This window comes from Vanellus vanellus, assembly GCF_965231255.1.
Source record: "Vanellus vanellus genome assembly, chromosome: 6".
Taxonomy (NCBI): domain Eukaryota; kingdom Metazoa; phylum Chordata; class Aves; order Charadriiformes; family Charadriidae; genus Vanellus; species Vanellus vanellus.
The window spans coordinates 36085698-36110669 of record NC_138911.1 but is presented as its reverse complement, the minus strand read 5'-3'; the positions used below and the strand labels follow the sequence as shown (position 1 = coordinate 36110669).

Here is a 24972-nt window from a genome sequence, read left to right as displayed (position 1 = left end):
GGGACTGGGATGTACTGTCCTAGTTACAATGAGCTGAGACTCAGGCCACTACCTGAGGTTTGCCAGTGCTTTGGGTATGCGGTGAGGACACTTCTGTGGCAGGGGTGAACTGCATGTGGTTGCCTCATGTCTGTGTTAGATTGGCAGGAGTCCTGCAGCATCGACTGAATGCGTAAGCGAGGGGCTGCCTTCAGCAGAAGGCCACTGGAACAGAGCGGGGTACCCGGCTCCTTGTGGTGGGAACAAATGTAAAGCCTCAGAAAAGGTCATGAGAAAACAAAGTTAATGGCAACAGGAGTCATAAGGAGTCAAGTCCTAAGGTAAACAAGTGGTTTTGAGCAAACGAGAAAGATCTCCATGTACGCAAAGCTCAGATAGAGCTGCAGCCTTTCTATCAAAATTCAGGATGAGATGCTCTGGAATATTAGTTTGGGCCAATCTTCATATTATATCTACTTAGATGTGTTAGTGGGACATTGCAGTGGTGACATGGCCCAGTTGCACATTTCAGGAATTTTATTAGTCATCCTGAATGTACCATTACTCTCAGTGAAATTGTTTGTATAATTTATTAAATTATCATACCATCAAAATGTTTCCCTACAGATACATAATTCCTCCATGTCAACAACCACAGTACAAGTAATTAATATTTTTTATCCCCAATCTCCAGAGGGTAAAATTGTGTCAGTGAAAGATTAGCAGTGTAGTAATGTAAAAATATGTTCTCTAAATTCACGATTGATTTTGTAACACACCATACTGTGCCTGTTATTTTTTGCACATTAGCATATGATTACTTATTAAAGAAAAGTATGAGTCTTTATAAAGACCCTTTCATCAACTTTCCTCTGTCACTATCCAGACCTTTTCTTGTATACAGTAACTATGTATAAGTTGGTTATTATAGTGGGTTTATTTTATAGTACATTGGATCAGGCATTCAGTAAACTGTGTTTGATTTTCAGCAAATGAATGTGTCCCTCTGTGGCACAAGCTTTAGTTAAAGGCAAAATTTATGAGGTAGTAACAGTTCCTGCTAGCTGCGGTGTTGTTGCTAAAGTAAAGCATTGGCTTCTACTGAAATTAAATGGGATATTTTTTGTTGGTTTTGGCTTCTATTGAACTAGAGTGTTCTGTAAATGTTTATGGACCCTGTGCTCAGTAAATGTATTAGAATACATGGTGATGGATGCAACAATGTTGGTTCAGTGTAATTGTGAAATACGTGCTCAAACTGTGCTGCTAGCTCTTCACCATGTGAGACGTTACATGGCCAAACATGGGTATATTGTAAATACCTAGAATTATATAAAGAGGTGTTTGTTGCTTTATTGTTATGTAGGATGTTTATTCTTAAAAAAAATAAGAACTGCAAAAAGAAAAATGTGATCCTCATCAAAGTATCAGTTAGTACTTAATTATATTTTGCTTTCAAATTACATTTTGTTCCTTTAAAAAGTGTTGTGGGACTTTTACTGTGTAAAACAATTTTGTTATCTGTATTTCTTTCCTTTAAATGAACCTTTTACTGATCCTACAGTTGATTATGGTCTCAGTCATGGACTTGTGAAAAGATCTTTTTTTTGGTAAAATTACATTTTATTCATACATAATTACATAAACATACATATATAGGTAGATATGTATGTATGTATTATCAATATAGATGCATAAATATACATCCCTAAGCTTTTCAGAGACCCAACACACTTCAATATTTTTGAATACTGAGTTTTCCCACAAACTGGGGGTATCATTTCTGTCTCTTCCTTTTCATACATACCAGCCTCCCTATATATTCTAGAGCTCCATAAATTATCAACTAACATTCATTTTCTGTAAATATAATTTATGTTTGTAGATAAATACTAGGAAGAGTTCCCAGTGTTTGTAGATAAATACTAGGAGGAGCTCCCAGACTTTTTAAACAGGCACAGAATACCTAGTTACAGTTGTACACTTTCTGTGACTACTTACCACAGAGCGAAGAGCTTTGCAAAGAACGGAAAGTCAAGATAGAACATAAATGCAGGGTTTCCTTTATAGCAAAATCCTGTTGAATTGAGGAAGGATGAAATCAAAAGGGTTATAGAAAAAATACTGTAAGAACCTGTAAAATATGATAGAGCATATTTGGCCATTAATTGTATCATTCCATTGCGAATCATGCTTATCCTACTCAACTATGCATGTCAATTAGTAACTGCTCTTAACTGTTGAAAGTTATTTTTATATGTGAATTTTTGTTCCTCATCTCTGTTGTACCCATAATGAGACCTGCACTGGGCTATATGGACTTGAGGAGTCTAGATCCAGAGACAGTGATGCACTTCAAAGCAAAATCCTTAATTGTACTTCCTTATCACCCTTTAGATATTGTTTCAGTTTTAGAGTCTCAGGAAAAGTCCCCATCTCTAATTTAATTATACTGATCATTCTATGATTCTATGATTTTATCTCCCACATAGGGCTTTTCTCAGAAATCTGTGACATTGCCTCCTTGTCATATTTGAGAGATGACCTGAACATGTCAAACTAACTTAACTGATAAATCCTAATGCAAGGGTAGCTAAGGATAGTCACATACCTGAAGGAATAAAAATGTCATTGGGATGTGGCAAGTATGTTAAATTGAAATGAGAGTTCATTACAACAATTAAAGAATCCCATATCAGTCTGGAAGATGCTACTTTCTTGTAGAACACAGTTGTTATGAAACTGGGTACCCACTTTGAAACTGGAACCTGTGGACTTTTTTCAAATTATTGATTTTGAATAGAATTTTGTAAGATGCTTCTTTACTTGTGGTAGGAAACACAGTTTCCAAATTGCCCCTTTGTGGTGGGATTCCCAAAATCTTCATAGTGAAGGAGAATTTTTGGATGCTTCTTTTATAAAGTTACTTCATAATTTTTAGGAAACATACATACATCTGCCTTCTCTGGATTCTTTACTCTAGGAAAACAAACAAACAAATGCAATGGTGCAACTTTCCTCTGAAATTAGTTTTCTTTGCTTTCTATAGAGATAGAAATATGAAGGAATTACTTGGGCATAGTGAGAAGCAAATAAATGTTTCCTCAATTGTACATAACAATGAAGCTGGAGTTATTATTTGCTATGACCTGTACATCATCTAGGTGCTCCTCTGTTGGAAAGGACTCTACCCCAAAAACTCCATACTGCTTACACAGATATTACAGAAGGGTTTTTTTACAAAAAAAAAAAAAAAAAAAAAAAACAAACCAAAAACCAGAACACCCCACATTCACTACTTTTGTGAGCTACAAACCATTACAGGTCAGAACATCCCTCTGAAAGGCTCCCCTGCAGTGCTGCAGTGTTTGCCTTGGGGACTCCAAGGGCTCCATCAGCTCCTGAAATGCTCCCGCAGCCACTGGGTAGTCAGTGATGTCTCTGTTTTGAAATGCCCTTCCAAGCATGAACTCCAAAAATGGATTCACTTAAATACTTGGCTTTCCTTGTACCAAATCAAAAAGAGGCCACTTATTTCTTATGTGGTCATCCCACATCTCCATTGCTGCCTTTTGTACTTGCTAAGAAGTTTTATTCCACATACAATTGACAGATGAGTGTCATAAAACCTTAAACTTCGATCATTCAAATAAACTTCTTGTTTATGATTTTATTAATACTTACCCCATATCTATATCTAGTTTAAAAAAAAAAAATTATAGCGTTGTGTTGTAAAACTGGAGATAATCTATGACTCTCTGTGTTTTCAGAAAGGAATGGTGTTGCAATTGTTTTTTCCATCTTGGTAAATATATTTATTCAGGTTTAAGAGGCACTGCTGGGCTTTGTCCCAGATTAGAAACATCAGTTTTCATTACACTCAGTAAAACCGCTGCCTTTTACTCAGTACTTATGCCATTAGTTACTAAACGCCATTGGTTTCATGTATCTGCTGATGTATCAAACAAGTCAGTCTTCCTCAAACCAGACATTTTAAATCCTTCAAAAGTTTTCTACTTAACAAGTACGTCTTTAAACCCTGGTTGTTGATGGCTCCTGTTTCGGTAGACCTCTGAAGTTTGGGGATTTTTACTAAATTCCTGGATTACGATGCCAAGATAGAAACTGGAATATCTTTTACTCCTTACATGAGGCAGCCACCTATACACAGTGGAGGTCAGACAGTTGTTTTTACTGTATTTGCCTCCTTAGATGTGCAATTCACCAGGTAGCTATGGGAGGAAGAGTGGAGAGAGGATACAGTGGAGGATACTAGCTGTGGAGTGTAGCTGGGTTCAGCCCTGTACCCCACCACTCTGCCTGGCTCCTGGTGCCTTCTGAAATGCAGAAGATGTGAGAGCAACTGACTCTTGTTTTGTTAATGATAAGATAAAAAATTAGCCCAGGCAGGTAATGTTGCTAATTTATTGATGCACAGTATTCAATGCTTGGTCCTAAAACCACTTTGTCATACTTTTAAACCTATGGTTAAAATGTGAAAAAAAAAGGTTATGCGGAAAGCTGGAAATGTATTGTTTAGGTTACACATATGAAAATCAGGAACAAAAGCAAGCACTATCTCATATGAAAGTTGAATGATTTTTAAAGACATAATAATAAATCAGTGTTTTTGCTAGAAAGAGGTCATCAGGCTCTCTTATTTTGTCAGCAGGTACTTTTTTAGGAATAATTTTTCCTTCTGCTAAATTCTGAGTTGATTAACGTGATATTGTATGTGAGAATGTGCTTACCTTTCCTGCAGTTGAGAAAACATTATGGGAAGAAATACAAAGTAGCAAAGAGGTGAAGAAACCTATTTTTCTGCTGTTGTTAGGAGATTGCATGTCTGAATTGGAACATGCCTCCCATTCAGGGGTGCTTGGAGCTGGAAGTCAGCCATATACCTGTTGCTCTACACCTTGTCATGCTTCCTCGTTTTGGAAAGATATTTATTTGACCAAAAAATTTTTTTCCACCAGATATTCTTACGAGGACCCATCTCCTTTCTTTAAGTCTGTGCAGGTGGCAGTATAATCAGAAAAGGCTAAGAGAGAGAGAGGATAGGAGAAATGTAATAGTGAAAAGAAAAAAGGAACAGAAAGAATCGAAACCCCCATGTTTCAGACTGTGATTTTGCTGATTCAGTGTTGATGGGCGACTGCTGTCAGCATTGTTCTGGGTATCTGGTGATTAAAGTTCAGTGATGGAGAAAAAAATCTGTTTGGTTAAGACAGCCTTTTGCTAAGGAATTGTATAAAGGGCTCCATGTCCTTCTCTTTAAGAGCTCTAGAAAGAAGTGCTGGTGGGTGTATTGGAATATTCTTACTTATTTCCATCCACTACTTAGTCCCAAATCCAGCTCCGATAGTAATTTCCGTCCATACTTTGTTTAGAAGTGTGGGACATACCTCATTCCCTGAGTTCTATTAAATGTCTTTGCTTGAACTGGATTAATCTTTCTGTCTTGTTTTTGCTTGGAGACTTGTTGTTATGAGTTATTAATACAATTTAATCTAATCCCTATACTGGAGTTCAGTGTCAGCATGGGTTTGTAGGGCGCAAGTTAATACTAGAGAGTGCCTCCAAAACTGGGCAGCTGGATTTGGGCTGCTGTAGCCCGAGTCATTCATACAGCTTATTTGCACAGCCCTTTCCTCCAAAATCCTCTGAAACAGGCCAAGGGTGGTCTGCAGAGCAGGTTACTTGCCTTTGAGGATCCGATGCAGTCTGCTGGCTTTCAATTGTATGTTTCAATGTCGAGTATTCAAAACACGTTTTTGGAAGGTGGGTGAGAATCTGGCCATATGGCCAGGAATTCAAGTAAAAGCTATGGGAGACTGGCAGCAATCGGGTGATTTTCTTGTATCCTCATTACAGCTTTGGAGGCGTCCTGGTAGAGTTACAGCAGAACCCACATTAAATTGACTCAATGAAGTAAACTCAGTTCAGCTGCTATCCATTTCTTCCCCTATCATGCTTCTGTCTTTGAACACAATTTCAGGGGGAAAAAAAATCAGATGCTGCAAAATAGGCATGTATGCTACATTGGCCTCGCCCACGTAACATATCTATCTTATTCTGAAAATGTTGCGGTGCATTGTAAAAAATAATTGCTTCCTTGGCTTTTCCACTTCCTAATTGATCTTTCTTCTTAAGTAATCCTGGCAGTCTTGGTCTTCTCAAAACACAATACAATTTATTTTCTGCGGAGTAATTTTCATGGAAATTATGAGACTTCCATTTTTAAATCAAAAAGTAGGAGTTTGCCAGCATCTGTTGGTTGAATTTCTGTAATTGAAATATCTAAGAAAATATACAAGATATTCTAATTATTATCCTGGAATTTTTTATAATGCAATAATGAAAACTCTTCAGTTGTCATACAGCTATTCCAATGATATAGAAATGTGTGAAGTAACCAAACAGCTGTAAAAGAAAACAAGGTCTTCAAGGTTATCAAAACTGAAATACTTTTATTTATTATTTTAAAACAGATGATTTTATAATGTAATTTAAAAATTCTCTCTTTATTTTATAACCAAAAAAAAAAAAGACACTGTTTAAATAATGTCAAGGTTGAGTGCCAAAACAATTGAAGCTAGGAAATGTGAAATAAAGCCAAACAAGCCTCTTCTTTTCTCACAGTGGTACTAAAAAAACAGAGAAGGCTGAAGCACATCATGGAACAGGGAGAAGCAACAGTCAAAACATGGTAAACAAAGTAGAGTCATATTCAGAAAAAAAATGGAGCAATAAGTAAACAATTGCAAAATCAATTTGATCTTTTAAAAAATATGTTCAGAGTTTCTTGTGTAAAAATTCAGAGTTGTGAGTTTTGGATTAGTAGCTTTAAATGGGAAAGCTGATGATCCCATTAGCTCTGGGTGCTTTAAAAAGAAGAAAAGAAAAGCCTATGCTGAATACTTCATTATGTATGGGATCATTAAAAAGTAGAGAAAAAAAGAAGAGTCAATGAAGGGAAAAAGAAGCCAAGGGAGATGAGGCTAATTCCAATTTTATGTATTAAAATACCTTTCACTAAAGGTAAAAAGGAAAGGCCTGATGCTGCCCTATGGTACACAATACTCTCCAATATGCATTTTGTAAATGTAAGTACTTCACCAAAAGTTTCCTTCCTGCGTGATACGTGAAGATGTGCAATTATAGGAGATCAACTGTGAACATTCATACTGGAGCAAAACTGGAGTGTGTATATTCATATATATCTCATACAAGACATCATATCCCGGATTTCATACCTGACTCCTCTTACGGTTAAAATACTATAAAATTAATTATTTAAATCTTCTGGTAGAGGCCTTCCTTAGTCTCTGACAGTGACTTCTCACTTGTGTGGTTGGTAGATGTCTATGTCCCCGTCCAGTCCTGGACAATATGCTGTCATAAAGCCCTTGCAGAGGCCCACATTAAATTTTCAGTCATGATTACTTAGTGCGATTGTGCAGTCAGTGTGAGTTCACTTCAGTCTCTGGACAAAGAATCCACGTACACATGGAATCAAAGTACACATGGCTTATCTACAGTTCAACTTTCTGACACGGACAGGACTTGGTTGGATATGACACGCTGCGTTCAATGGGCTTGATCATCATCCATGCGAACTTGCACATGCGTTGCTTGTTGCAGTCCTTTTGCCAGTATATCACGTTCCTACGGTTTAGATTTGCTCCAGCACACGCGTCATACCACCAGCCTCCCCCGGCAACACCACTGAGTTCCAATTTAGCACAATTCTGAAAGTAATTGTCATTGTCTCTGTCCTTGGTAGTGAACTTCTGGTTGTCATGGAGATAAGCTTCCGTATCCAGGGTCAGAGCATCAGTGGCATTGCCTTTGTATAGACCAACCCTGATTCGGTATTGAGACTCTTCATCTTCAATAAGGAACGGTTCATACTGTCCCCATTTGATTTCAGCATTGAGGTTTACAAGTTTCACTCCAAGTACATATTGCACAGAGCCGCTAGTTAACTGATGCATATATTCATTTCCTAACCAGTGGTTATCTTGAACAGAGCCAAATCCGTATTTGTAATCCTGCCAGGTCCTATCAAAGTCAACAGTACTATTGGCTGTAATGTGCTGGATTACTGTCCAGCCACCGTCCTGCATGTTACAAGAGACAACAATTGGATCCTCCTTTGGTTGGATGATGTAAAGACCATCCCTGGAATTTCCTTTGGAGCGCTGAAAAATCTCAAAACAATCCCTTGGATAGTCTGAGTAGGGAAAAAAAAAGTTTTAAAGTAAATTTCTGTTCAAATAGTAAATTTTAGATATTTAATTTAGAGTGAGTAAATGATTGCCTTCTGACTGGAAGCTGACTCTGACATCATCCCAGCTGGTGGGCACCTGCACAGCTAAAAGGGGGGAAGATCTCAGGGCAGAACATGCAGGAAATGTTCAGAAATTCATAAAAAGGCTTGTTACCCTGTCATACAACAGAAGTGTGATTTTGCGTTTATGACAGAAATATGGTTGAAAAGCCAAAAGCTGTGTACAGACCATTCCTTTTCCTCCTGTGTTCTTCCAGCTTGACTAGTCAGCAAGTTTGCAGTTCCCTGTGCCATGTGTTGGACCATTGTGTTTAATTACTAGAGCTAGCCTTACCCTCAACAACTGAATCTAATTTCTCTTTCACCAATTTCTTCTTCAGGCACCTGTAACATCCTTGCATTAAATTCCGATACATATGCCATGTGTTCATCGATAAAAGGGAGATACTAAAGCATATTTCTTGCTAATACAAAATTATAAACGTCTGAGGATTTTCTTAGGAACAGTTCTTGTCACTCAAACTCCAGGCTAAATCTTACCACTGATTTGCAGGTAGAACTACAGTGCTGTGCAGTGCTGAGCACCAATATCAGGAAAACAGGTGCAAGTGCTTTTCCACTTTATTGCTTATCCAGTAGACTCAGAGGGCGATAAAAATGACCCTCTCTATTTGGCTGAAATACATATACTGTGTTTTTCAAATGTAACTTGCTTATAAGTTAACTTCTTGCTATAGTACAGAATCTGAGACTAAGGCAAAATGTTCTGCTTTTTACAATTGACTGTGAGACTTCTAAAAGCCAGAATATAATTTACTTAAATATAAATTTATTTATGTATGAATTCATATAGAGATAATTCTTTCTGTAGAGAAGGATGTTATTCAACGTCTGTTCTGTTACTCAGAAACATGTTTCTGAATTGAAATCACTCACTTCTCAATAGAGTTGAAAGGCACATCATTATATCATTATGCTATGGAATATTTGTAATATATATGTAATAAAAACTTGGCAATTTTAATATCTCTGTGAGAAAAATTCCTATAGACCACCTGTGATGTAAAATGACAGTTCTCCAGACCTATGAAATCCTATGTTCTGTCCTGACAATGACTGATATGAATTTAGATACTGTATTTAGAACTTCATTTTTTCTTCTGGGAAACTGGGATAATTCAGGAAAAGTATGGCAAGTTGTCCTTTTTTTTTTTTTTTTTCAAAAATTTGCCAAAAAACAATCAAGGAAAAATATTTCCAAAGATAAAATTTTTAAATAAAAGCTCAGGAAAAAACTCTTCTCTGTTCAAACCACTGACCAGAGAGCCCCTCCTGATTTTTTTACTGAACACATTGTTTTTCTTTTCCTGAACAGAAAACAGAGTCTGAAAAGAGTCAGTCTCATTCTATGGTATCATGACCAACAGATCAAAAGTACACTGAACAGTTTGGTTAGCGTTAAAAAAAAAAAAGAAAAAGCCCCCAGCTTTCTAGAAATAGAAAAGGACCATGAATGACTATTTTATCAACTACTTTTTTTCTGTGTAATATTCTGATTCTTTGCATTGATATTTCTCTACTTCGTGTTATTATTAAATTTTATCAGCATATTCCTATTTTTGCATCAGAATACTTAATCAGAACACTGAAAAGATCACTTATAAGCAAATACCTCCAGTCTCCCCTTAACTTTATGGTTTACTTTTCTACCCAAGTCCTTGCCGTTTTCTTTTCAATCTCTACTGAAATTATAATGTAACCCTACCTTCTCCGATTGAATATTGTGTGAAGTATTTTATCATAGGCTTTGTAGAAGTGCAGATGGACTAAACCTGTTAAATAGTATTATTCATAGTATCAGTATCGTGTTAAATATAGTCTTTTATATTTGATATTCAGAAGTTTATTGGCACTTCTAAGTCATTCAGGACCCATTTACAGGAGTGTATAGGCTTTCCAAGGTCTTACATTTCTGCCTTTCCTTCCCTAATAGAATCTACAGCCATGAATAGAATACTTTAAATCTCAATACTATCTGCATGACATTATTCAATGTCCTGAAAGAGCAGAACCGTGTGCATGACTCTGTACCCCAGTTGTTAGAACATTTGTCTGGAAGACAGAACCTGACTCCAAACCTGATCCCATGGTTTTATAGAATCATTATTTAGGTGATTTATATAGCCATGTCCAAGCCAGTGATATATACAGTGACATTTGTATTTGCTCTTCTCAGTGAATATTATTCATGCAAAATAGAACGTCTATAGACAGATAATGAGAAAATCATTTAGGCTGATTGTTACAGGATTCACTTGGAAACTGAATTTTATAAACCCTCAAAAGCCATCAGTCAGAGGAGGAAAATGAATCAATCCCACTACTCTTTTTGTGTACATCTTATGTGGGATCTACTCTAGTAAATGTGTAAGAAAACCTACCGAACTGGACCTTGCAAACTAGGGATGCCCCAGTTATAGGTACCAATGGGATTTAGGTACTGAAGTGTCAGCTGTAATGTAGATATGCTTGTCCTAAGAGTAAGCCTTCAGATGCCACAAAATGTTTCTTACAAAAAAACCCCAAACAACTGTTTATTTCTCCTGAATTATATGGCAGCTGAGCAAGGGTTTTAAAGATCCTGGACTTTGGGGCAGGACGTGTTCATATTGCAAAGGGCTAACTTTCAAATACATTGGCTGAAAATGTTATAGCAAATCAATAAATTAAAACACAGCATGCATCTAAATCAATGTCTCTCTTCATGAGTACCTTTGTCATCGATGTTACCCAGTCTCTCATAGCCCCTTTGGGGGAGAAGGTGGGCATTAGCCAAGACCACTGCCTCTTTGGTGCTCACTGACACAGCGCAATGAGAGAGCAAGAACAGAATAAATCCCACTGAGCTTGTCGGCAACATCCTCCTTCCGAGTCAGTCCTCCTGCAGCAATACAGAACTGTAACACAGACTGGAACTGAAAATGGAAAGATTTATGACTTTTAGTATGAAAGTCCTGAAGGAGAAAGGTATTGAAATACCTAGCTTCAATATAGCAAGCTTCTGCCAAAATTGGCTCCTCCCGTCTTTCAAGGACCTCTCCTTTTCCTGATGTCTCACCCACTATTTCTGACTGTCGTTCCTCTGACACAGAGCACTGTGCTGCGACACTTAGAACGTCTCTCAATTCCATCACCTTGTGCCATGCTGGTCAATGAAACATAATGTAATTTTGTGTGTGACAAAAAGCCATAGAAATTAATGTAATGACAAAAGAAAAAGCACATCTTATATTTATCAGAATTAAATTTTGCTTCTTCCCCAAGTCCAAACTGTAGTGAAACAGAAGCACCAGCGGTCAAACTGGCAGAAACAGTAACACTGGCTCTGCTGACTGTCTGTAGTTCAAACAGTACTCAAGAACATGGATTTCTGAGTGCTGGGAATATTTCCATGCACTGGAGAACTCACTTCAGCCCATCTGGACTATGATTTTTATGAATTTCCATCTACAGCTTTAACTAATAGGTCACAGGTATAAATCAGATTAAAAAAAGCTTAATAAACAAAGCAAAAAGATCTTTTCCTCAGCCTCCTCAAAAGGATGCTATTTATTGAATCAAACCAGTTTTGAGCCTCATTTTGTCCTCCTTTTAGGGTTACACATCTAGTAAACCTCCATCTGACATAGCAAGAAGGCTTAGGCTATTACTGGACTAAATCTTGGGGTCCTCGCTTAGGCAAATCCCAGCTTGACTGAAGAGGAATTTCTGTATCAATGACAGCTTATACTGAATCAGGGTAACAAATGTTTCCCATACTCTCAAAGGACACATTTACTTAGACTCTAGCCAAACTCTTGTTTGTTTTTTTTAAGGACTGAGCTCCCCACAGTGTCTTTGATGAATGCAGAAAATAGATGTAGCAAGCAGCTCTTCGGTCAGAGCTCATTTACTGCCAGTGTCAGCACAGAGTCTGCAGTACCCTTCTCCACAGTGGTTTATGATGCAACAGAGCCACATTCCTTATAAATCTAATGACTTAGCAGCAGATTCAGCAATCAGTTTTCCAGAGTGAAAAAATATTCAGCACATTTTTTTAAAAGTGTCCAAGATAAATCATTGTCATAAAGTTCAGGTTTGAGAGTTAATTTTTATGCCTACCATACAGAAACCCAGCAAAACAGAATTTTCTACCCTACCGAAAACTATTCAATAATAATTCTCATTTACTATTAACATACAGTTTGCTATTTTATGCAAAGCTGCTCATTTGACATTGGGATCATAATAAACTGGAAGATTACTTGCCATGAAATTTGGCACAGGGTTTTCCTTAAAGCATTTATGTTCTACTGTGCCTGCATTTCCCACTGTCATGTATCCTTTTCCCTGAAACCTTCTACTATTGTTGCCATTAAAAATTATTATATTATAAATTACTTAAAATAAAAACCTAACCCACAAGCCAGGAAATCTGTTCTTGGATCTGGAGTTATTTTTTTTTAGCTGTTTTGATTTCTTTTAGCATTTTTGAGTGAGTCAGTCTTTTTTCTTCCCTCATATTTACACATTGAAATGATTTACACATCCATTTAATTAATAATGGTATTATAAATTATTAAGAAAGCAACTGAAGAAAACAGCACTAGACAGACACCTTACCTCTTTCAAGTGAAGCTTGGCAAAGAAAAGCACACACAGCCGAATGAGCTCATTCTCTACAGTTGTACTTTGTCTGCTACTTAAGTCCAGGTGAATAAATCAGCTCCAACGCGCTATCTCAAATGCAGCAAAATTGCATCTTCATTATTTCATGCTGTTCTTACTCTGGTGGACTTTGCTCTGACATATTACACTTGCAAGAAAGTACCTATGAATTATAAAGTACAAAGATTAAAACAACACAGTAACTAAATTAAATTTCCTTGATTAATCAACAGACACGGAGACGGGAACCATGAAGGGGTTTTAGTTCAGAAAATTACTCACATTGCTTAAATACACACAGACAGATTCTCAAATGTACTATGTAATTTTGCATAGGTGAATTAACTAGATGCTATTCTGCTAGTTACATTTGAAATTGCAAAGAGACAACTTGATTTTTAAGTATTAGGAACAAACCAATCATTAACCTTGCTGTTACTTCATGTTTTAATGTGAATGAATCAGAAGCAGCGTCTCAGAGCTATAAACAAGGAAAAAAAAACAAAAGCAGAACAGGCTGGCCAACAGGTTTCGATTTTAGCTTATTTGGATTAACAAAAGTTAATTAACATTAATTCCAGTCAAAACTGTAATGAATTAGATGAATTAATTGTTGCTATTTATCTGAAAGTTGTACTGTCTACTTGCATGGCCTTTAGATGATGTCTAATCTAACATTTACCCCTTTCAAGATGAGCCAACATTTAAGTTTTTGTGCTCCTTGATCCAGCCTGCAACCCACTTTGATATGATTCCATTCCTGAAACCAAGTCAAAATTATAATTGATAGAGCTTTTAAGTCCTGTGCAAGTTCTACTTGAGGATTTGTACTATGCATAATTTCTGTTTTTCAATAATTCATCCTCAGTGAAAGCACATGTGAGGATTTGTATTTCGTGGACAATTAAATAAATACACATAAATAATGTTTTAGGGAAGATTTTGCTTGTAACATTTAAAACTCAGTGATATTTCTTTTCATTTTTAAAAGTAAAAGCAACACTTTATTATACATGAGGATGGCCACAGGGAGTCAGAATAGTGTCTTTTCCCTGACAGTGGTCAGTAGCAGAGCTACAGGGAAAAGTTTAAGAACACATTCTTTCTGCTTTTAGCATTATGCAGTTCAGAGAATTTCTGATATCTGTATGTTTGACGTATCTAATTTCTGGTTTGTACCAAGCTTGGGTACTTAGTTAGGTACTTAATTAGGCTGCTAAGGAAGGGCAGGAGAAGGTACCTTTCCACTCTGTCCATATTGATGCACTCTAGAAAACACCATTGACTTTAGTGGTATTTCTTGATAGGTCTCATGTTACCCTGATATAAATTGAGGTACATCTTTGTTTTGTGCCTTTGGTTCTTACATTTTCCATCACTGTTTATCTCCTCCCCCGTCTTTCCATTTTTCTCTACTTTCTTGCTGTTTGCTTTTCTTTGTTGATTTTCAAACTTTCATTTGAGCTGGCAGAGCAGAAGTGAAGTGGGAAGTGTTTAATTAGAAGAGAGAAGAAAGGGCAGCAGCGTTCATTCACTCGTGCTCAGAAAGGCATCTATTTCTGCAGATCAAAACTTTGAAAAACAATTAAAATCATGATATATCTCTCTCTGCTCTTGATCAAGTATTTTGAGAATAATTTTTCAGCCCTGAAAATTATATAATGATCTTACGGTAGGACTACTTTACATTGTTATGGTTTGGTTGTACACAGATTTCAAAATACTGCATTACTATAATAACTTTTTGTTAGTCCAGTGACCGCATATTGCTTCTCCAATATATGCTGAAGTTTTAATTATCCCTCTGATTCTGCTCAGCCTTAACTGGCAAGCATTCATTTGAATTTTTTCCAGTGCAGTCTCTCCTATGTGGAAAGTCTCTTTACAACCTTTAACAACTCATGGCACACCCTTGCAAAGAAAGAATTTGTCTGAGATTGATTAACTTACTACTACATCAAGCTCTTTAGTTAGTTGCAAAGACAATCTGGCTACTATATTGCAACTAATCAGACTATCTGTATAAAGAATATGAAAAATATCCATATCTAACCCATATAATGAAGACTATCCATATCTAACCCATGTAATGAAACCATATAATGAAGACTAGATTCTATGATTCTGGGAAAAACATCAGTTCTAGCAAGGGCAAAGTAGCAGTCTGGATAACAATGTTAGTAAATGCCAGTAAATGTTACAGAATCATAGAATCTTTTAGGTTGGAAAAGACCTTTAAGATCATCAAGTCCAACCTTTAACCTAGTGCTCGAAATCCACCACTAAACCATGTGACTCAGCCACTTCCCTGGGCAGCCTGTTCCAGTGCTTGATAACCCTTTCGGTGAAGAATTTTTTCCTAATACCCAATCTAAACCTCCCCTGGCACAACTTGAGGCCATTTCTTGTCATCCTATCGCTTGTTACTTGGAAGAAGAGACTGACCCCCACCTTGCTATAACCTCCTATCAGGTAGTTGTAGAGAGTGACGAGGTCTCCCCTCAGCCTCCTTTTCTCCAGGCTAAACAACCCCAGTTCCCTCAGCCTCTCCTCAGAAGACTCGTGCTCTAGACCCTCCACCAGCTTCGTTACCCTCCTCTGGACACGCTCCAGCACCTCAATGTCTTTCTTGTAGTGAGGGGCCCAAAACTGAATGCCGTATTCAAGGTGCGGCCTCATCAGCGCTGAGTACAGGGGGACAATCACGTCCCATGTCCTGCTGGCCACACTATTCCTGACACAAGCCAGGATGCTGTTGGCCACCTGAGCACAATGCTGGCTCATGTTCAATGGCTGTCTACCAACACCCCCAGGTCCTTTTCTGCCAGGCAGCTTTCCAGACAGTCCTCCCCAAGCCTGTAGTGTTGCATGGGGTTGTTGTGACTCAGGTGGAAGACCTGGCACTCGGCCTCATTGGATCTCATACCATTGGCCTTGGCCCATCGATCCAGCCTGTCCAGATCCCTCTGTAGAGCCATCCTACCCTCAAGCAGGTCAGCACTCCCGCCCAGCTTGGTGTCATCTGCAAACTTACTGAGGGTGCACTTGATCCCCTTGTCCAGGTTGTAGATAAAGGTATTAAGCAGAGCTGGCCCCAACACTGAGCCCTGGGGAACACCACTTGTGAGCGGCTGCCAACTGGATTTAACTTCACTTACCACAACTCTTCAGGCCCAATGATCCAGCCAGTTTTTTAGCCAGCAAAGAATATGCCTGTCCAAGCCATGAGCAGCCAATTTCTCCAGCAGAATGCTGTGGGAAACAGTGTCAAAGGCTTTACTAAAGTTCAGGTAAACAACACCCACAGCCTTTCCCCCACGCAAGGTGGGCCATCTTGTCATAGAAGGAGATCAGGTTTGTCAAGCAGGACCTGCCTTTCATAAACCTGTGCATAAAACCTGTTTTTCCTGTACGTGCCAAATGATGGCACTCAAGATGATCTGCTCTATAACCTTCCCAGGCATTGAGGTCAGACTGACAGGCCTATAAATCCCTGGATCCTCCTTCCGGCCCTTCTTGTGGATGGATGTCACATTTGCCAACCTCCAGTCAGCTGGGACCTCCCCAGTTAGCCAGGACTGCTGATAAATGATGTAAAGTGGCCTGGTGAGCACTCCCACCAGCTCCCTCAGTAACCTTGGGTGGACCCCATCCGGCCCCATAGACTTGTGTGTGTCTAAGTGGTGTAGCAGGTCACTAACCATTTCCCCTTGGACTATGGGGGGTTCATTCTGCTCCCTGTCCCTGTCTTCCAGCACAGGGGGCTGGGTACCCAGAGAACAACTGGTGTTGCTATGAAAGACTGAGGCAAAGAAGGCATTAAGTACCTAATCCTTTCCCTCATCCTTTATCACTGTGTTTCCCCCCACATCCAATAAACGATGAAGATTCTCCTCAGATCTCCTTTTGTTGCTAATTGTCTTTTACAGCAGTAGCGAGATTAAATTCTAGTTGGGCTTTGGCCATTCTAATTTTCTCCCTGCATAGCCCGATGACATCCTCGTAGTCCTCCTGAGTTGCCTGCCCCTTCTTCCAAAGGTCATAAACTGTTTTTTTTTCCTGACTTCCAGTCAAAGCTCTCTGTTCAGCCAGACCAGTTGTCTACCCTCTGGAAGGCCAAGGTGGCAGTTCTGGTGACCCCCCTCCTTACTCCTCTGAGAATCGAAAATTATCATTTCATAATTACTATGCCCTGGATGGCCTCTGTCATTATGGGAAAGGCTTTGACACAGGCTAGCAATTTCTGTAGCCAGGATCGTCAAAACACTTGAGATGGATTACTTATGGCTTTGTATTGTTGCCAGAAACATGTAAAAATCCTAACCTTCAAGGAATAATCTTGTTCAGCATACCAAGGAACTCAAGAGACAAAGTTCTAACAAGGCAAAACACATAAAACATATAAAAAAGGGCTCACTGAGTATCTGTCTTGAAAGAAGTTTTATGGGTACACAGCACAAGCGGTTGCTTTGGGAAAAAAACACACCAAAAAAACAAGCAACAAAACCAGGCCATAGAAATAATTCCGCAACTTTGAGTGGCTTTGAATTGCTTTGCAACCTTGGCTAAATGCATTTTGGTATCTCTGTATAGGATCAGTAACAAAAAAAAATTGTTCGTAACAGTTTTCACTTGTTCTTGAACTTCTGAGGTGGCAGTGGTGTCTTAAGTGTGTGCTTTGTCTGACAATGCAGAAAGCAGTTATTAACTGCTGAAACAAACTGCACATAAGACTATTTCAATACAGCTTCTAAGTCTCTTTTTAGAAGTTCATTATTTGTGAGATGAACCATTATTTGGGAAATGAATCAAGGTATATATTTTTGACTGAAGGTGAAACAAAACAAATGCTTCCCTCTTAGAAACATTTGACTTTTCAAATATTCAGTAACTTTTTTTTTTAATGAAAATATTCCAAGGTCTGAAGTAAACACTAAAAACATATTCTCATATTCTTCATGTCTTCCTGTTGAACCATAGACTAAATTCCAAAAGCGTAGAAACTTAACTGAATTGAAAAGGGTTCACTTTCAACAAAAACACTGAAGTAGGACCTAACGTGAAAAATACATCCAAATCCATCATTATGGAAGACATTGGAAAATAATGTTTGGTTAGCTGACAGACAGGACTAGGGGTAACAAAAAACTTAAGTGACTCATGTAGCTTTATGGCAGGACACATATTGTAAATCACTTTTATTCTAAAGGTGGCAGAAATTGCCAGATACAATAATTGCAGGTGAAAACTGTTGAAAGAATATTTGTGTGGAATGCAATTTAGGTGACACCTATCTTAATATGGTAGAATTTGTGATTCCGAGGAAAGGAAAAGTATGTGCAGCATTGTAAGGACAATATATTAAAAAAAAAGAAGAAAAAAAGCAAACCAAGAAACTTAGGCAACCCTTTTCCATCCTCTCTTGCTAAGGGTTTGGGAGAAAAAGGCTCTTTAAGGGGGCTGTCAATTAATAAAAGGTACTATAATGAAGGAGAAATAACAAACTATTTCTCATGAAGAAAGACAGGAACCATACTGAGACCTCAAAAGGTCTGATTCAAGAGTTCTTGAAAAATTTTAAAGTCAGAATGAAGTTGTGCAAATAAGTGGAATAAAAGGACAAGAGTGACTACATAGGAATAACACAGTACCAGACTAGGATAAAATTAGAGGTTAAGATTAAAAAGGCTACCATTATCAAGGGACATATAAACCAGACAAATATTCGGTAAATGCACTGAAAAATCAAAAGAAGTCAAAACCAAAAATCCATTATTTACTGAGGGAGGAGGGCAAATGGCACAGATCTGATGCCTTTTTTGTTGCAGACTTCATAAACAGTGATCAGATACTTAATGAAATCAGTTTCAATGAAGGAGTAGGACTGGAGGCCAGATTAGGTGAAAAACATCTCAAAGACACTGAGTTGGTATTTTCAAAGTGGCAAGGACAGATTAAATTCTACAGGCACCTTATGAACTAGCAAAAGTCCTCTCTGAACCATTTACAATTACCTTTTAGAAGTCCTGAAGGTTCCAGAGGACTTCAGTGGGCATAGTAGAGGCCTATCTTTTAAAAAGGGGAAAAATTAAGAGAAATAAAGAACAGCGAGCTACATTTCAAAACTCAGAAAATAAGAGAACTGAAAAAACCAGGGGATGATAAGGTGATGAAAATCAGCCAGCATAGACTGGTCAAGAAAGAAATCAAACCAGGCTTGTTCCCCCTGCTGCATGGATCCCTCCCTTCATGACCATTCGTCCTTCCTCTAAACATTCCAAAGAAAGTTTCACACATTCCCACAGTCCTATTAAAAGCTTCCCATACCAACCTTTAAACAATTCCAAAGTGCCCTTTCCCCTGCATCCCATAGTGAGTCCCCCTGTAGGCAACACTTACTGTGCAGGGAGTTCTTTTGTTTTCACACCAGGGACAATGGTCTAATCATTCTCCTTTGGTAGTCTTAGGAGCAGTCAAGGCTCTGTCTTCCAGTTTTCATTGATTAGGTTAACTATGGTTCCTCTGCCTGTCACTATTCATCCGAACCTCACCAAACTTTTGTGTTTACCGTGATTAATCACCTAGTCTAATAATAACATGGTGCAATGACCACAGCCTGTGACTTGGGAGGTCCAAACTGGACATTTGGGAAAGCTTGCTCACCAGGGGTAGTGCAGCATGGGAACAGCTTTCCCAGACCGGTTGTGAAACCTCCGTGCTTGGAGGATTTTAATACTGGCCAGATGCAGCATGACTGGACTGAACTGAACTAGTGTTGGTGATAATCCTGCTCTAAGTGAAGTTGACTAGAGACCACCAAGACAACCAACACTTCCATCATCAACTCTCTGGACTTGAGAGATAATAAACTTTAAAGGTACTGAGCATTTCAGGTTTGATCCAGATTTGGCACATTGCAGAATATGATTCAAACTCAGTCATATTTTAAACACTACTTATCTGGGTATCAGTCAGCTTTCAGGAAAATTTCTACTACAATAAAGACATTTAGTAAAATCAGTAAGATGAAAATATTTTCCATCTCAAGGCACCATTTTTACCTCAAGTATCTGATCAAAAACAAATAGCAAAAAATATTTGATAAGTACCTGCATAAATATTTAATTCAACAATTTTATCTGATTATCAGCCCAAAGATTTTTAACAAGCAATGTGTTGATCTTTGATTTGAGTCAATAAGCTACACTGTTCAGTTTAAAACATTGTTACCTAACCTTGTAATATGACTCTAAAAATGATTTTCTCATCTGGGACAAGAAGCAGCTGGGAGCATTGTCATGGCAACCATCTCATTTCCAATGAGAGATTCGGTGACTTCTGTTGCTCTCTAGCAACCTCACAGCTGAAGTAGCTTTGCTAAAAAAAATGAGAAAAAAGAGGGGCTTTTCGTATACAGCAATATACCTCACAAGAAATGCTTGGAAGGATCATAAAAAGAATACTTCAGAACATAAGACAGGCTTTAAATAAACAAATCAAATTCTCAGTTCGATGATGAGCCCAGGGAAAAAGCAAACCGAAAAACCAAACCCAAACCACATATATCCCTCCACGCTAACAGGTGTTTGTGCAGCTGACTGTGGAATCAATCTCTCCTGGAAATGATAGTTACCACAGATCTCACTGTCTCACACTAACTCCGTGACTTAGTTTCTTGATCCTTCTGTTGTTTAAGGAAAATGGATAGCAACATGAATAATACGCAGGGGGCGGATAGGGTGGGAGCAGGAAAATTTCTACCAAAACAAGACATTTCACTGCCCACAGTTCTCCCCAAGAGAGGGGTTGAGATCACATCATAAGAATTAGTCAGACTTCTCAATGACTACTGAAAGGTTTTAAGGAACTGTGCTGTTAAGAACCTGCAGTCTAACAACCTACACAGACTCGAAAACCTGTAATACCTCTTTAACGTGCTGATTCTAAAACTTAACCTATAGAATTTAGAAATGAAGGGAAGTTCATGCAGAGATCTCAGGGTTGTGGTTTCAACTCTTGTTTATTTACCCTTGCTTCAGTTTGGTCAGCTTAATGACCTTTCCTGACTACTGTGCTTTAAGCACTCCTTGTTAAGGCATACCGGGGCCACAGACGACGGTCGCTTGGAGGAGACTCTCTGGAAGCACTACAGCAGTACAAGGCCATACACACGCAAAAAGTATATTCCTACAATGCAAGCTAGGAGTTTCTCATCGTCTGCTACCTGCAGCTGTCCGGTGGAATAGCCATAACGCTGTGTTCAACCGCCGAGACCAATACTCCTTGCATTGGCTGGAGAAAGAATACTAAACTTCCCTTGCACTGCAACACTGGATAGCAGAGCAAGATCTTCAGATGTGTTTACATAGTTTTCCACAGTTATTTATGTAACCTGGCAGCACTGGTAATTTTGGTTGGTATCTTGTTCATAAAGGAGCTAACTGAAGCAAGTAAGCACTGCTAAAAATAGCAAACACAGCAGAGCCCATTTCATGGTTTGGACTTCTGTTGATAAACTGTATTAATATTCTCAGTAACACATGTTGTTATTGCAGAAATACCTGCTTATTCAAATTCTTAAATTGGAACATAAAAGAATTATTAGGCAGTAAAAGTATGTAACGCTATATGTAAAATATTAAAAATACATGCAGAAAGAGCAGGCAATGTGAGCAACGTTGAAAGGAAAAAACCCAACAAACAGTGCTTAAATCAAATTAGAAATTTAGGTCTTTATAGCCATAATCACTTCTTACAAAGAAGCATATTAGAGAAAGTGGAAGTTTAGCTAGTTAAAAAAAAAGGCTATCAGATTTGAACAATATACAAAGGATTAAAAAAGGCTAACAAGGTACTGCAAAGCTACAAAGGCACTTAATGAGCTTCAGAGGGCAAGTTTAGCCCTTCATATACAAAAGGTGCATAAACAGCTACAATGTATGAAGGAGAGCATGCGAATTTTTTGTAATACAAATTTAAGATCGAAAGAGGCAGAATTCTTCAAGTGTGTCTCTTTCCTATGTGATACTAATGAAGTGGGCTGAAAGTAGCAGGTGACCTTCAGTATTAGGCATTGGGACTTAAGTTGACATATTTTATGAGGAGCCACCCAGGCTCTCTGGATATTTTCTGCATTTTTTTCCCCCCCCCAAAGGAAAAACTGTAAACAGTGCATTTTGTTAAATTCTTGTACTTTCAGTGAACTGTAGCTGACTCTGTACAATCTTTTTGATACTCTCTTCAGGGTACACTTGAAGGGTTTGAAACGAATTCTACAATAAAATAAGCTTCAAACATATTACAAAGAAAGCACAGTAATTTGATCAGATCTTTCCAGGACAAATGACCTCTCCACCATTAGCTAGCTACCTGGTGGCAGAAATAATTGGTTGCTGCCACTGAAACACTTGAAAGCCCAAGTGATGTATACAACTATTTCTGCCATCACCAGCTGAATAGATTTCGCTACAGCAATTTCAACAAGACCCTTGTAGTCTTCATAGAAACGAAGGACAAATAGAAGTGAAAAAACTCTGTGTAAATACCATATGAATAGAATTAGCAGGAAAGCAAACCAAAACAAAAGAAGGAGTATCAACACTACAATTCAAATCCAAAAGTGAGAGGATTAAAAAATCAGGTCTCTTAAGGAGTCTCTACCAACTATCTATAGATTCACACACCTAAGGTGGGGGACCCTTACAAAGCTACCAGTAGAAGTATTATCTTTAGGAAAGGATCCTCTGCATCCTTTAATCACACACCCGGTAACAACACCATGGTTCAAATCTCATTACTTTTGGTAAATGCAATAATGGATACTGCACTTATTTCACTATAAACCTGTCTTTTAGTAACCGCTCCACCTCTCATCTGAGCTCCTCCTCTTTGTAAGTGAGAATGTTTAGCACTGCAAAAATACAACCGCCTTAGGAGGCTTAATCATGATCTCCACTTTCTTTAGTTACTTTCCCCCCAGGGTGTTCTACAATTACAGTCAAGAAATTAAATCTTTATTAATACAGCTTATAAATTTCCCACCTGCCAAGCTGAAGCAATCTGCAGCACATCTATGGACAGTTGAGTAAATGAACTAGTCGGAGAAGAAACACTCCTCACCACTCCCAAAAATTAGTTCAAAAATCTTATTCTGTTCTGACCCCAGGAATGGGAAGTATTACTTCAAGCATTTAACTGGATTCTCCTTGCATCTGCATGGTAAACAGCAGTCCTGGGCCCTGCACACCAGACGATGAGTTTGGGGGTCCTATTCAACATTCTGAAACACAAAGGGAAATGGTGTGCCTGTGTGTGTCAGCAAGAACATCCTTAATCCAGAGAGCTTCTGAGGAGAACATTCTAATATTTCAAACAGAAAATATTCCTTTGAAAACCTTTTTCCTTTTTTACTTGCTTGTTTTCAAATGAGTTTCACCACCTTTTACATTACTTTTTGATGTCTGTATTCAGCTTTAAAGACCCAATTCAAAATCCAGTTTAGGTTGAAAAATGCCATGAAAGGTTTTCTTTCTGTTGTATATTCACTACCGTTTGCCCTTGACTGAATGACAGTCTTTAATTTATTTTTATTCCTATTAGCCATGCAAACCAAATACATAATAAAAATGAGCTCAACCGTAATCTAGTTTTGCGCATCATCAATACAAGAGCTAACTAACTAACTTCCACTTGCACAGAAAATTATATTGTCATTAAATCTTCATAACCTTATTGGGAACGAAGTATTACACGAGGGCCACTGCCAGCATAATTTGAAGGAGTAACCTTGTAATTTCAAAAGCAGACAGGTTTTCCTGAAGAATCAATATTTATTATGACAGAGGATTCATAATCCTTTATGGATTTTGAAACAACAGACAAAAAAAACCAACCACAACCTATTTGTGACCTCAAGAAGCTTTCACTAGCTTAACCCGAAAATAGGCTAAAACTCAATACAGACAATTTTGTGACTAAAAGCTCCCCACATGTTGTATTATCTTAAGGTCTGAATCACCAGATTTTACACACAGTATCAAGTTCAAAATAGTCATTAAGATCTAAACTCCCGTCTTTACAGACACTGAAATGATGAAAGCGGTAAGATTTCTGAAATTGTTTTTTTTTTTTTCCTCACAACTGATCCTGCTTGCCTTTTGGCACTTGCAGTATAACAATGTTTCGTATTTAGCCAGTCCGTCAGCAGACTATCACACAGAATGAAGCCTCCGCTAATAGCAGGGGGAAAAAGTGGATTGCTTGGTGGCCAGATTATAGCATTTAGGGAAAAGCCTTAAATGGGTGACCAGTTTTTAAGTAGTGGCCAAGGAAAAGAATTATGAGCTCAACCTCTTGAATGGTACAGCAATCTTACCAGGCTGGAAAGGAAGATGGGATGCCTGCTTTTTCTTCACTTACATGGGTAATAGGGAAATACAGAAGTCTGTGACTACAGTTATGACATACATGACTCATGACGTAGCCAGACATGTTCACTTGTGCTCTCATAATTATCCATATATGCTAGCACTACTGCCAATGTTAACAGTCACCTAGAAGAGAATGTCCGTAGAACATCACAAAAATACTTTGTTGTCTACAAATTTTTTTAGTTATTTTTTGCAAATCTTAATACTTGGGTCAAATCTGCCATGACAGCAATCCTTAAAATTTCTTCAATCTCTTTTTCACGTCCTTACATTACCTTTGTGGTCTTTCTCCAAATTCTTCTCTTTTCAATCACCTATAGCTTCAAGTATCTTACTAAATGAAACACGTCCAGAGAACTTCCCTGGACCTGGTACCTAATGATTCATTGTATTAAGCTTGCGCAATAGTTGTCAACACACTTTTGGGTATGCCAAATAAAAACACTCTCCCTCCACTCCCCATAATTCTTGGATATGGCAGAGAAGGTAGCATGGGCAAGAAACAACTCCTGAAACTTCGTGCCTACGTGCTCTATTTTGGAGAGTACAGCATGCACAGAA

The 24972-nt window shown here is 38.1% G+C and overlaps 1 protein-coding gene across 1 annotated transcript; it reads right to left on the bottom strand.

Annotated features, from left to right (window-relative positions):
• Positions 1-7431: 7431 nt before the first annotated feature.
• Positions 7432-11207, bottom strand: LOC309673375 (fibrinogen-like protein 1-like protein). The gene is made up of 2 exons (XM_082485139.1): positions 11048-11207; positions 7432-8218 (listed from the first exon to the last, which is right to left on the bottom strand). Exons 1-2 carry the CDS (start codon positions 11193-11195, stop codon positions 7518-7520), a joined length of 849 nt encoding a protein of 282 aa, XP_082341265.1. The 5' UTR covers positions 11196-11207; the 3' UTR covers positions 7432-7517.
• Positions 11208-24972: the final 13765 nt, after the last annotated feature.

Coding starts and splice junctions, on each gene's coding strand:
- LOC309673375 (XM_082485139.1), bottom strand. CDS start 11,195: ATGTTGCCGACAAGCTCAGTGGGATTTATTCTGTTCTTGCTCTCTCAT. Junction 8,219..11,047: donor GGGTAACATCGATGACAAAG/GTACTCATGAAG, acceptor TTCCCTACTCAG/ACTATCCAAGGGATTGTTTT.